This window comes from Salmo salar, chromosome ssa18 (assembly GCF_905237065.1).
Source record: "Salmo salar chromosome ssa18, Ssal_v3.1, whole genome shotgun sequence".
In the NCBI taxonomy this organism is placed as follows: domain Eukaryota; kingdom Metazoa; phylum Chordata; class Actinopteri; order Salmoniformes; family Salmonidae; genus Salmo; species Salmo salar.
Genome location: NC_059459.1, coordinates 1,886,413 through 1,898,519, shown reverse-complemented (window position 1 = coordinate 1,898,519; position 12,107 = coordinate 1,886,413). Strand labels below are relative to the sequence as shown.

The 12,107-nt window shown below is 41.3% G+C and overlaps 1 protein-coding gene across 1 annotated transcript in view; it reads left to right on the top strand.

The window, feature by feature from the left end:
- The window catches only part of cdh23 (cadherin-related 23), an 834,383-nt gene that overhangs the window by 790,444 nt on the left and 31,832 nt on the right, over positions 1-12,107 (top strand). The window contains exon 48 of the mRNA XM_045700638.1: positions 5,049-5,273. Coding sequence (XP_045556594.1) covers positions 5,049-5,273 — 225 coding nt within the window. The remainder of the gene's footprint in view (positions 1-5,048; positions 5,274-12,107) is intronic.

Genomic DNA, 12,107 nt, shown 5'->3' with positions numbered 1-12,107 from the left:
GACACCACCAGTGTTTTCTATCCAACGCCAATAATTATATGCATATTCTAGTTACTGGGCAGGAGTAGTAACCAGATTAAATCGGGTACGTTTTTTATCCAGCCGTGTCAATACTGCCCCCTAGCCCTAACAGGTTAAGCCAGCCCCGCCCATCTCTTTAAGGATTCACATTTGAGGTCATGTGCTAAACAGTGAGTAGTGTAGTAAAGATTAAGACTAAAAGTTGTAGTAGCCTACAATAAGGAACAATTCCAGGTAAACAGAAAGTGTCCAGCTAAAAATATGTTATGAATATTAGATGACACTTACCCAGACACACTTGTCTAAATTGATGAGTCATGGGAAATAAATCCTATAACCCCCCCAGCCCCATCCAGTGGTGGAAAAAGTACAAAATTGTCATACTTGAGTAAAAGTATAAATCATTTCAGCGCCACTGGGATTTTTTCCCCATTCTTCAAGGCAAAACTCTTCCAGCTCCTTCAAGTTCTTCCCTGTGGCTCAGTTGGTAGAGCATGGTGTTTGCAATGCCAGCATGGTGTGTGCAACACCAGGGTTGTGGGTTTGATTCCCACGGGGGGCCAGTACAAAAAAAATGCATGAAATGTATGTATTCACTACTGTAAGTCGCTCTGGATAAGAGCGTCAGCTAAATGACTAAAATGTAAATGTAAGTTGGATGGGTTCTGCTGGTGTACAGCACTCACTAAGTCATACCACAGATTTTCAGTTGGATTGAGTCATTCCCACAAGAATTTACCTGTATTTAGCTCCATCCATCATTCCTGCAATTCTGACCAGTTTCCCAGTCCCTGCCGATGAAAAACACCCTCACAGCATGATGCTGCCACCACCATGCTTCACCGTGGGGATGGTGTTCTCGGGGTAATGAGAGGTGTTGGGTTTGTGCCAGACATAGAGTTTTCCTTTATGGCCAAAAAGCTACATTTTAGTCTCATCTGACCAGAATACCTTCTTCCATATGTTTGGGGAGTATCCCACATGCCTTTTGGCAAACAACCAAATGTGCTTGCTTATTTTTTCTTTAAGCATGGTTTTTTTCTGGCCACTCTTCCGTAAAGGCCAGCTCTGTGCAGTGTGCGGCTTAAAATTGTCCTGTGGATAGATACTCCAATCTCAGCTGTGGAGCTTTTCAGCTCCTTCAGGGTTATCTTTAGTCTTTGTGTTGCCTCTCTGATTAATGCCCTCCTTGCCTGGTCTGTGAGTTTTGTTGGGCGGCCCTGTCATGGCATGTTTGTTGTGGTGCCATATTCTTTCATTTTTTTAATAATGGATTTAATGGTGCTCTGTGGGATGTTCAAAGTTTTGGAAAAAAATGTATACCTCAACCCTGATCTGTACTTCTCCAAACTTGGACTATTTTGTGTATGTCCAAATTAAAATCAATTTAAATTACAGGTTGTAATGCAACAAAATAGGAAAAACACCAAGGGGGATGAATACTTTTACAAGGCACTGTACAGTACATAAACAGATGCATGCGCCATATATGTATGTGGTGGACACTTGATACGGTTACATGATATTGTTGTGGTATGTCACAAAATCATGTTACTGCCACACATATCAATATTCATTTTATATATCAATATTTTGCTAAGTCTTGCTAAGTGCATGATCTCTACAGAAGGTGTAAACAGTACAGCCAAATGGTTACTTGCATAGTAGCAATATCAGAAATAGATAGTGTCAATATAAATAAAATATACAATATGTAAAAGAACAATATCAATAATGATATTCGTGATAGACAAGGTAGTTATATGCATACAATCAGGGGTAAAAGTGTCTGAGCAGCAGGATAAAAAAAAATATTAGCAACAACATGTGGCGTGTGTGTTAGGAGAGAGTCACGTGAATAGAGCCACTGCAGATAGTGCTGATGACTGGTCCGTCCAAACCACGCATGAACAAGGGAATCTATATTCGGGGGGAGCCTGTTTCTGTCCTGCCCTTGACTTTGTGATGTCCATAGCCTCTTTGTTGCAAAACTCCCTGATCTTGTCAAAAATATAGTTTGTCTAGCTGTGTCCAGTCCAGGTGGTGCTTTTACAGGCTGACCATCTATGGGAGGAAGGATGACAGCATTGCGCAGCAGCTGAAACCTGGTCCAGACAGTCCGAACGCTTCTTGGCGACAACACCAGGCTCCAGAGCATCGAAGCTGTAAAACGGAATAACAACAAAAAAATCGAAAGACATTACAACCCTCCACAACATCAATTCACCTCCTAAGTTTAGATAAGAATAACCTCATTCAATGAAAATTATGTTTTACCTGAAGTGCTGGTACTGTTTGATCTGTGGCAGCAGCCTGAATTACGAAGTCAGGTGTTGTTGCCAAGCCATAGTTTTCCACCAGCACCGTATCATCTTTCAGTCAAACCAGCTGTGGGATGTTTACCCCTGTCACAGTGCTGTCTTTCACAACACCAGCAATCTCAGACAAAGTGTTCACTCTGGTCTTTCTGAAGTGCTGCTTGATGAGGCCGAAGCACTAGTCAGGGGCAAACTTGGTGTGGCCTGTGATCAGGAAGTGAAGGTCCAGGCACAATACCAGAGCACAAACTTGTTCTTGTTTTGGCCACTGCAGTTATCACAATTCAGGTCCACACATGTTTTCCCAACTCCGTAGTTGGTGAAGAAATGGTGCATGTAGTTGATGACTGTGCTGCTGCCTTTGCTTGCTTGGGCCAGCTTTCTTTTTGATGACTGTATGACTGATGGATTAGAGTCAGGTGTGTTCTACTGATTGATGCTGAAAGACAAATTCCAGATACAAATATTTTAGCATTATTGTACAATAGATGTTAAATGGCATGCAGAGATAACATCACTGCACACAGTTCATACAGGTAGTGTTAGCTACTGTAGCTAGCCATCCATATAACGTCAGCTGGCTAGATAACAGCAAGCTTTAACTAGCAATACAAACCGATTGTCATAGTTGGTTAACTAAAGTTAACCAATAGGTTCAATGATAGCTAGCTAACTAGCTAACATTAGGCTACAACTAGCAATGCAAAATGGCATTCCGAGAAAACATCACTAACATTACACACACTTCATACACATAAGTTAACCTCTTACATCTAGACGTTCCGCTAGCGGAACACCTGCTCCAATATCCAATGATGGGCGTGGCGCAAATTACAAATTCCTCAAAAATACAAAAACTAAAATTTTTCAAACATATGACTATTTCACAGCATTTTAAAGATAAGACTCTCCTTTATCTAACCACACTGTCCGATTTCAAAAAGGCTTTACAACGAAAGCAAAACATTAGAATATGTCAGCAGAGTACCAAGCCAGAAATAATCAGACACCCATTTTTCAAGCTAGCATATAATGTCACAAAAACCCAGAAGACAGCTAAATGCAGCACTAACCTTTGATGATCTTCATCAGATGACAACCCTAGGACATTATGTTATACAATACATGCATGTTTTGTTCAATCAAGTTCATATTTATATCAAAAACCAGCTTTTTACATTAGCATGTGACGTTCAGAACTAGCATACCCCCGCAAACTTCCGGCGAATTCACTAAGAATTTACTAAATTACTCACGATAAACGTTCACAAAAAGCATAACAATTATTTTAAGAATTATAGATACAGAACTCCTCTATGCACTCGATATGTCCGATTTTAAAATAGCTTTTGGTGAAAGCACATTTTGCAATATTCTAAGTACATAGCCCAGGCATCACGGGCTAGCTATTTAGACACCCGGCAAGTTTAGCACTCACCAATATCAGGTTTACTATTATAAAAGTTTGATTACCTTTTGTTGTCTTTGTCAGAATGCACTCCCAGGACTGCTACTTCAATAACAAATGTTGGTTTGGTCCAAAATAATCCATCGTTATATCCGAATAGCGTCGTTTTGTTCGTGCGTCCCAGACACTATCTGAAATGGTAAATCAGGGTCGTGCGCATGGCGCAATTCGTGACAAAAAAAATCTAAATATTCCATTACCGTACTTCGAAGCATGTCAACCGCTGTTTAAAATCAATTTTTATGCCATTTTTCTCATAAAAAAGCGATAATATTCCGACCGGGAATCTCATTTTAGCTAAACAGAGGAAAGTAAACAAAGCTTTCGGTCGACGCGGGCACGAGCCTGAGTCTCACAGTACTGTAACCAGCCACTACCCAAACGCGCTACTTTTTTTCAGCCAGAGCCTGCAAAGCCACGATTCAGCTTTTTACCGCCTTCTGAGACCCTATGGCAGCCGTAGGAAGTGTCACGGGACAGCTAAGATCCTCACTCTTCAATAAACAGAGACAAGAAGAACGACACCTTGTCAGACAGGCCACTTCCTGCCTGAAACCTTGTCAGGTTTTTGCCTGCCAAATGAGTTCTGTTATACTCACAGACACCATTCAAACAGTTTTAGAAACTTTAGGGTGTTTTCTATCCATATGTAATAAGTATATGCATATTTAAATCGGGTACGTTTTTTATCCGGCGGTGTAAATACTGCCCCCTAGCCCTTACAGGTTAAACTGGTACCGGGTTACCTTCAGATGAGTCTTGTGAGGCTTGTTAGAATCGTAGACAAAACAACCGACTTGTACTGTACGGGTTCGTGAGAGTCTCACCTTTCATGTTAGTTTGTAGGCCAAACTATTCGGACGTTACTGACAGAAGTTGGCACATCGGTGTTACCGACTTCAGTCATAGAGCAAAACGGAGAACACCATTGTGAGAGTCATCTTTCCATAGAGGGTTCATATTAGTATGTTTGTCAAACCGTTCGGACGCCACAGACGTTTCTGTGACAAGCCCAATTTTTGGGATGTCTCCTGGTCTGGGAAAAGCCGCTGTAGCTCTGCCACTTGAGATGCAGCCCATGCAAAAAAAAATCAAATCTCTAGCTTAAATAGACTGATTTTTATGTTTTTTTATTATTATTATGCTAATTAGATTTATACGGTGGTTCGGACATCGACTGTAATCTCTTCTCTGCCTCTTCCCAATACTAACCCTCTCAATTGCCTCTCAACCATTGACAGCGAGACTGACAGTGAACGTGCTGGATGTGAATGACAACGCCCCGCGGTTCAGACCCTTTGGAGTGGCCAACTTCTCAGAGAAGATTCTGGAAGGGGCTCAGCCAGGCACCACTCTGCTGTCTGTGTCAGCCGTGGACCCAGACAAAGGCCCTAATGGACAGGTCATCTACCAGCTGCTACACCTGCCCCGAGGGGACTACCTCAGACTGGAGGACCCCTCTACTGGTACAACACACACACACACACAGACACACATGCACGCACACATATACACACACACACACATTGTGTAGTCTTCAACAGCTTACTGTATATTCGAACTAAACTGACACCAAACTTGCACACCAGACTTGCACACCAGACCTGGGTTCAAATACATGCATACAGTATTTAAGTATATTTATTATTTTCTGTGTATTTGAAAGTATTTTAGTTATGTTAGGTTCTAATTCTCAGAGTACTGTTAGGTTCTAATTCTCAGAGTAAAAAACTCATCGGACACTATGAAAGCTAAACAAGTTGAATTCTTCCCAGAGGATCAATACAGCTGCATTAGACAATGACATTTCACACAAGCACTGATATTTAACCCTTCCTCCTGAGGCTCCTCCTACACATCTGAACAGCCAATGCATCTCTGTTGCTAGACAGAACCTTAGTGATATCTGTTCTTCCTCACTTCATCTGACCTGACCTCTACCCCAAAGTGCTCACTGCTCCCCAACTCACGGCTGTCATGGTGCCTTGTACCAGACTGTGTCTCTTCTCCTCCCAGAGGTTCCCTTACATAGGATCCCTGATGGCTAACAACAACATATCCTGACATAATGTAAATGTTATACATTACCCTCTCTCCCATAGTGACATAAGTATATTTCATATTCTCAGAACTCAACAACACACTCAAATCTCACTCAAAAAAAGGCAGATTAAAATGTCCTTTCCTTCAAATATTATTTATTTTTTGTGATATAAAATAGACAATTACATACACTTATCAAACGTATTATACCTACCAATTTTGCTAGCCTGGATATTAGTTTGTCTATTCTTATCGTACTACTACTTCTACAATATACAGTACATCAGATATTCACTGGAAGCCCATCTTTGCAGCCAATTCAAACACCCCCGGAATTGCTTCCAGTTTCTCCATCTCTTCATCAGAAAAGAGTCCCTGTTCGCCAGAGCTCACACACTGCTCCTAAAACTCCCACCTCATTCTCTTGTAAAACTCCACCATGACCTTATTACTGCCACGGTAACTAGGCTTCTCCAAAACTGTGCTCTGATGCAGCTGATAGTCATTAGTAGCCTACCAAACTTGCTGACTGCCTGGTACTCAGCGCTTTATTGTCCCCCTAATCACTGACATAAATGCAAATGCAATTGAAACTCAATTCAAACACTTAATTAGAGCCCTGGCATTCAGAGTTTGAGCGGAATAGAATCACCTGTTCAAATCAAATTTATTTTTATATAGCCCTTCGTACATCAGCTGATATTCTCTAAGTGCTGTACAGAAACCCAGCCTAAAACCCCAAACAGCAAGCAAAGCATGTGAAAGAAGCACGGTGGCTAGGAAAAACTCCCTAGGAAAAACTCCCTAGAAAGGCCAAAAACCTAGGAAGAAACCTAGAGAGGAACCAGGCTATGAGGGGTGGCCAGTCCTCTTCTGGCTGTGCAGGGTGGATATTATAACAGAACATGGTCAAGATGTTAAAATGTTAAAATGTTCATAAATGACCAGCATGGTCAAATAATAATAATCATAGTAGTTGTCGAGGGTGCAACAAGCACGTCCGGTGAACAGGTCAGGGTTCCATAGCCGCAGGCAGAACAGTTGAAACTGGAGCAGCAGCACGGCCAGGTGGACTGGGGACAGCAAGGAGTCATCATACCAGGTAGTCCTGAGGCATGGTCCTAGGGCTCAGGTCCTCCGAGAGAAAGACAGAAAGAGAGAAAGAGAGAATTAGAGAGAGCATATTTAAATACACACAGGACACCGGATAAGACAAGAGAAATACTCCAGATGTAACAGATTGACCCTAGCCCCCGACACATAAACTACTGCAGCATAAATACTGGAGGCTGAGACAGGAGGGATCAGAAGACACTGTGGCCCCATCCGATGATACCCCGGACAGGGCCAAACAGGCAGGATATAACCCCACCCACTTTGCCAAAGCACAGCCCCCACACCACTAGAGGGATGTCTCCAACCACCAACTTACCATCCTAAGACAAGGCCGAGTATAGCCCACAACGATCTCCGCCATGGCACAACCCAAGGGGGGCGCCAACCCAGACAGGAAGACCACGTCAGTGACTCAACCCACTCAAGTGACGCACCCCTCCCATGGACGGCATGGAAGAACACCAGTAGGCCAGTGACTCAGCCCCTGTAAAAGGGTTAGAGGCAGAGAATCCCAGTGGAAAGAGGGGAACCGGCAAGGCAGAGACAGCAAGGGCGGTTCGTTGCTCCAGCCTTTCCGTTCACCTTCACACTCCTGGGCCAGACTATACTTAATCATGGGACCTACTGAAGAGATAAGTCTTCAGTAAAGACTTAAAGGTTGAGACTGAGTCTGCGTCTCTCACATTGGTAGGCAGACCATTCCATAAAAATGGAGCTCTATAGGAGAAAGCCCTACCTCCAGCCGTTTGCTTAGAAATTCTAGGGACAATTAGGAGGCCTGCGTCTTGTGACCGTAGCGTACGTGTAGGTATGTACGGCAGGACCAAATCGGAAAGATAGGTAGGAGCAAGTGAGAGCCAGCTCCTTATAGTCGTTTGATACATGGAATGAAATAAGTGTTCCTATAAGCCCATGTTGCGCAACATTTATATAGGCTATGCTTTGCAATTGCGTGAGAAAACAGTGTTCTGATGGCCTCTATAAAAAAGAGGATCCCATAAGCTTTCTATAGGCTAGGCCTGGCCTACTATATTTATTTTTAAACTTTCTTAATATTAAGCACATTGCTCTGCTGTACAACTGGAGTAAACTACCTGGCTAGCATGAAAATTAACCGCAGGAGAAGCATCCTCCATATGCTACTCAAGTGCATACAGATTACTTTTTTTTCCCCTGTTCCGAAGGGTGCATGATAATGGCCCATTCTAAACCAAAACAAATTTCACACATATATTATTTAGTATATGTAAAGGCAAGATTAATTTGAGAACTTGTGAGTGATGCCCAGCGTGTGCAGGCTAAGGCAAGAAACAGAGCATGCATTTTTTGCCAGTTTTTCAAATCATAGTCGCACTTAGCCTAGGCCATAGGCATATATGTTTTGATAAGGTTTGTATCACAACTAAAGTGGCCAAATAACTCTAAGTGTAGCCTGTAGTCCTACTGTAGGACCCCTGGAACCTGGTTGGAGAGCTCATAGCGTACAGAGCCTAGTTCTTATAAGCCCAGTCATTGCGCAATCGCGTGTGAAAACAGACATTTGACTGACCACTATTTAAAAGAGGATCCCAGCTTTCTCGTGCTGCTATTTTTATCCCTCAATTCTTAAAATGAAGCACATTATGAAGCTTTACAACCGGTGTATCATACCTGTCACATTAAAAATGTAACCTCGGGAAGCGCTTCCTCCATTCACTATTCGAGACCAGGCTAGGGATGACGGTTTTTTTTGTAGGACATTCTAAATTAAAAATTATTCCACACATATATTAGTAGGCTATATGTAATTTAGAATAGTCTGATGGATGAGAATATTATCAAGTGCTTGTCAAATTGTGAATGAGATACTGATGAAGTATGTGCAGCATGATCAAGAAACAGAGCAGAGCGCATGCTTTTCATGCAACTTTTTTCAGATCATCATTAGTCACATCATGCAGCCTTAGAATGTATTACAAATCAAAACATATAGCCTAAGGTTTGTATCACAACTAAAGTTGCATAAATAATTCTAAATTAACCGCTCAAAACAATAGCCGCATGTGTGCACTCCCTCTGGAAATCGTTTGGGAAAAATATCCTTTCTATTTTATTCAGCTATGTTCAATTGTATTGTTGTTACCGTAAAATAATTTAAACTCACAGTAATTTATTGGGTATTTACCAACATTTCGGCATCACTGTGAAGAAGGCACAGTGATGCCAAAGCATTGGTAAATACCCAATAAATTACTGGGAGTTTATATATGGAGTGTGCGTCTCTCTTTATTTTGATAGTTTATAGTTTATTCGCCGTTAGTCAGCAATTCAACACAAACTAATTTTTCTATTCTATTCTTCTGAAATAGTTTACATTTTCTTCATATAATGTTTCTTTAAAGCTGCCTGAAATAAATCATGGATTTATTATGATGGTGTTGGTTATATTAAATTGATTTATTAGACTTTTTAAAATGTAGATGTTCCAAAGGTCCGCATTAATGTCTTGTTGGCTATGCGTGAAAGCCCAGAGATGCAAAACATGTTTATGTTAACTAACGGTCAATTACCGAGAGACTAGCAGTTATTTGCATGACAGTTACGAGCTGACAAAATTTTCATCAAGGATTTCTCTGTACTTTGCTCCATACATCTTTCCCTCGATCCTGACTAGTCTCTCAGTCCCTGTTGCTGAAAAACATCCCCAGAGCATGATGCTGCCACCACCATGCTTCACCGTAGGGATAGTGCCAGGTTTCCTCCAGACGTGACGCTTGGCATTCAGGCCAAAGAATTTAATCTTGGTTTCATCAGAACAGAGAATCTTGTTTCTTATGGTCTGAGAGTCCTTTAGGTGCCTTTTTGCAAACTCCAAGCAGGCTGTCATGAGCCTTTTTATTGAGGAGTGGCTTCCGTCTAGCCACTCTACCATAAAGGCCCGATTGTTGGAGTGCTGCAGAGATAGTTGTCCTTCTGGAAGGTTCTCCCATCTCCACAGAGGACTTCTGGAGCTCTGTCATAGGGTTCTTGGTTACCTCCCTGACCAAGCCCTTCTCCCCCGATTGCTCAGTTTGGCCGGGCAGACAATTTTAGGAAGAGTCTTGGTAGTTCCAAACTTCTTCCATTTAACCTCTTGGGGCTATGTGGGATGCTAGCGTGCCACCCGTGGTGCACCCTATCAACAGCAGGTGCATTTCAAGAGCGGCAAATTTGAAACCAAATAAATGTCAAAATTCAAATTTTTCAAACATACAACTATCTTACACCCTTTGAAAGATAAACATCTCCTTAATCTAACCACGTTGTCCGATTTCAAAAAGGTTTTACGGCGAAAGCATAAAGTTAGATTATGTTAGGAGAGTACATTGACAATAGCTGTGTGTAATGTTTTGTCAATTCAAAGACAGGCGTCACCAAAACCATAAAACCAGCTAAAATGATGCACTAACCTTTTACAATCTCCATCAGATGACACTCCTAGGACATTATGTTAGACAATGCATGCATTTTTAGTTCTATCAAGTTCATATTTATATCCAAAAACAGCGTTTTACTATGGCGTTGATGTTCAGGAAATCGTTTCCCTTCAATAACCGGCAGTCAAGTCAGCACCACAAATTAAATAATTAAAATTAGAAAACATTGGTAAAATATTATATTGTCATTTAAAGAATTATAGATTTACATCTCTTGAACGCAATCGACTTGCCAGATTTAAAAATAACCTTACTGGGAAATCACACTTTGCAATAATCTGAGCACTGCGCCCAGAAAAATACGCTTTGCGATACAGACAAACGGCCATATTGGAGAGATCTAAAATCGAAAATACTATGTAAATAATCCATTACCTTTGATTCTCTTCATCAGATGTCACTTCCAGGAATCCCAGGTCCATAACGAATGTAGTTTTGTTCAAAAAAGCTCATCATTTATGTCCAAAAAGCTCCGTGTTGTTAGCACATGATCTAAGCCCGCCGGACTTCACTTCATGAACGAGGGGAAAAAATATATTTACGTTCGTTCAAACATGTCAAACGTTGTATAGCATAAATCATTAGTGCCTTTTTTAACCAGAACATGAATAATATTCAAGGTGGACGAATGCATTCTCTTTTAAAACGTTTTGGAACGAGGGTACCCAACATGACCTCGCGCGCCAGAGTCTAATCGGCCATCACCGTTCCAAGGCTCTTGTTCGGTCAGATCTCATAGTAGAAGATTCAAAACACTTTGTAAAGGCTGGTGACATCTAGTGGAAGCAATAGGAAGTGCCAAAACAGTAATCAGCCCCTGTGTCTTTCAATGGCATTGGCTTAAAGATAATTCAACACATCAGGTACCCACTTCCTGTCAGAAAATGTCTCAGGGTTTTGCCTGCCAAATGAGTTCTGTTATACTCACAGACACCATTCAAACAGTTTTAGAAACTTTAGGGTGTTTTCTATCCATATATAATAAGTATATGCATATTCTAGTTACTGGGTAGGATTAGTAACCAGATTAAATCGGGTACGTTTTTTTATCCAGCGTGAAAATACTGCCCCCTAGCCCCAAAAGGTTAAGAATGATGGAGGCCATTGTTTTCTTGGGGACCTTCAATGCTGCAGAAATGTTTTGGTACCTTTCCCCAGATCTGTGCATCGACACAATCCTGTCTCGGAGCTCCACGGACAATTCCTGTCTCGGAGCTCCACGGACATGGCTTGGTTTTTGCTCTGACATGCACTGTCAACTGTGGGACCTTATATAGACAGGTGTGCACCTTTCAAAATCATGTCCAATCAATTGAATTTACAACAGGTGGACTCCAATCAAGTTGTAGAAACATCTCAATGATGATCAATGGAAACAGGATGCATCTGAGCTCAATTGCGAGTCTCATATCAAAGGGTCTGAATACTTATGTAATTATTTTATTTTTAATACATTTCTAAAAACCTGTTTTCGCTTTGTCATTATGGGGTATTGTGTGTAGATTGATGAGATTTTTATTTTATCCATTTAGTATAAGGTTGTAGCGTAACAAAATGTGGAAAAAGTCAAGGGGTCTGATTACTTTCTGAATGCACTGTAACTCCAAGACATTTAGATGTTTTTCAATTTGTTGTATATCATTTTATTAATTTAAATGTGTTTCTTGTATGTGTTACTGCAATTCC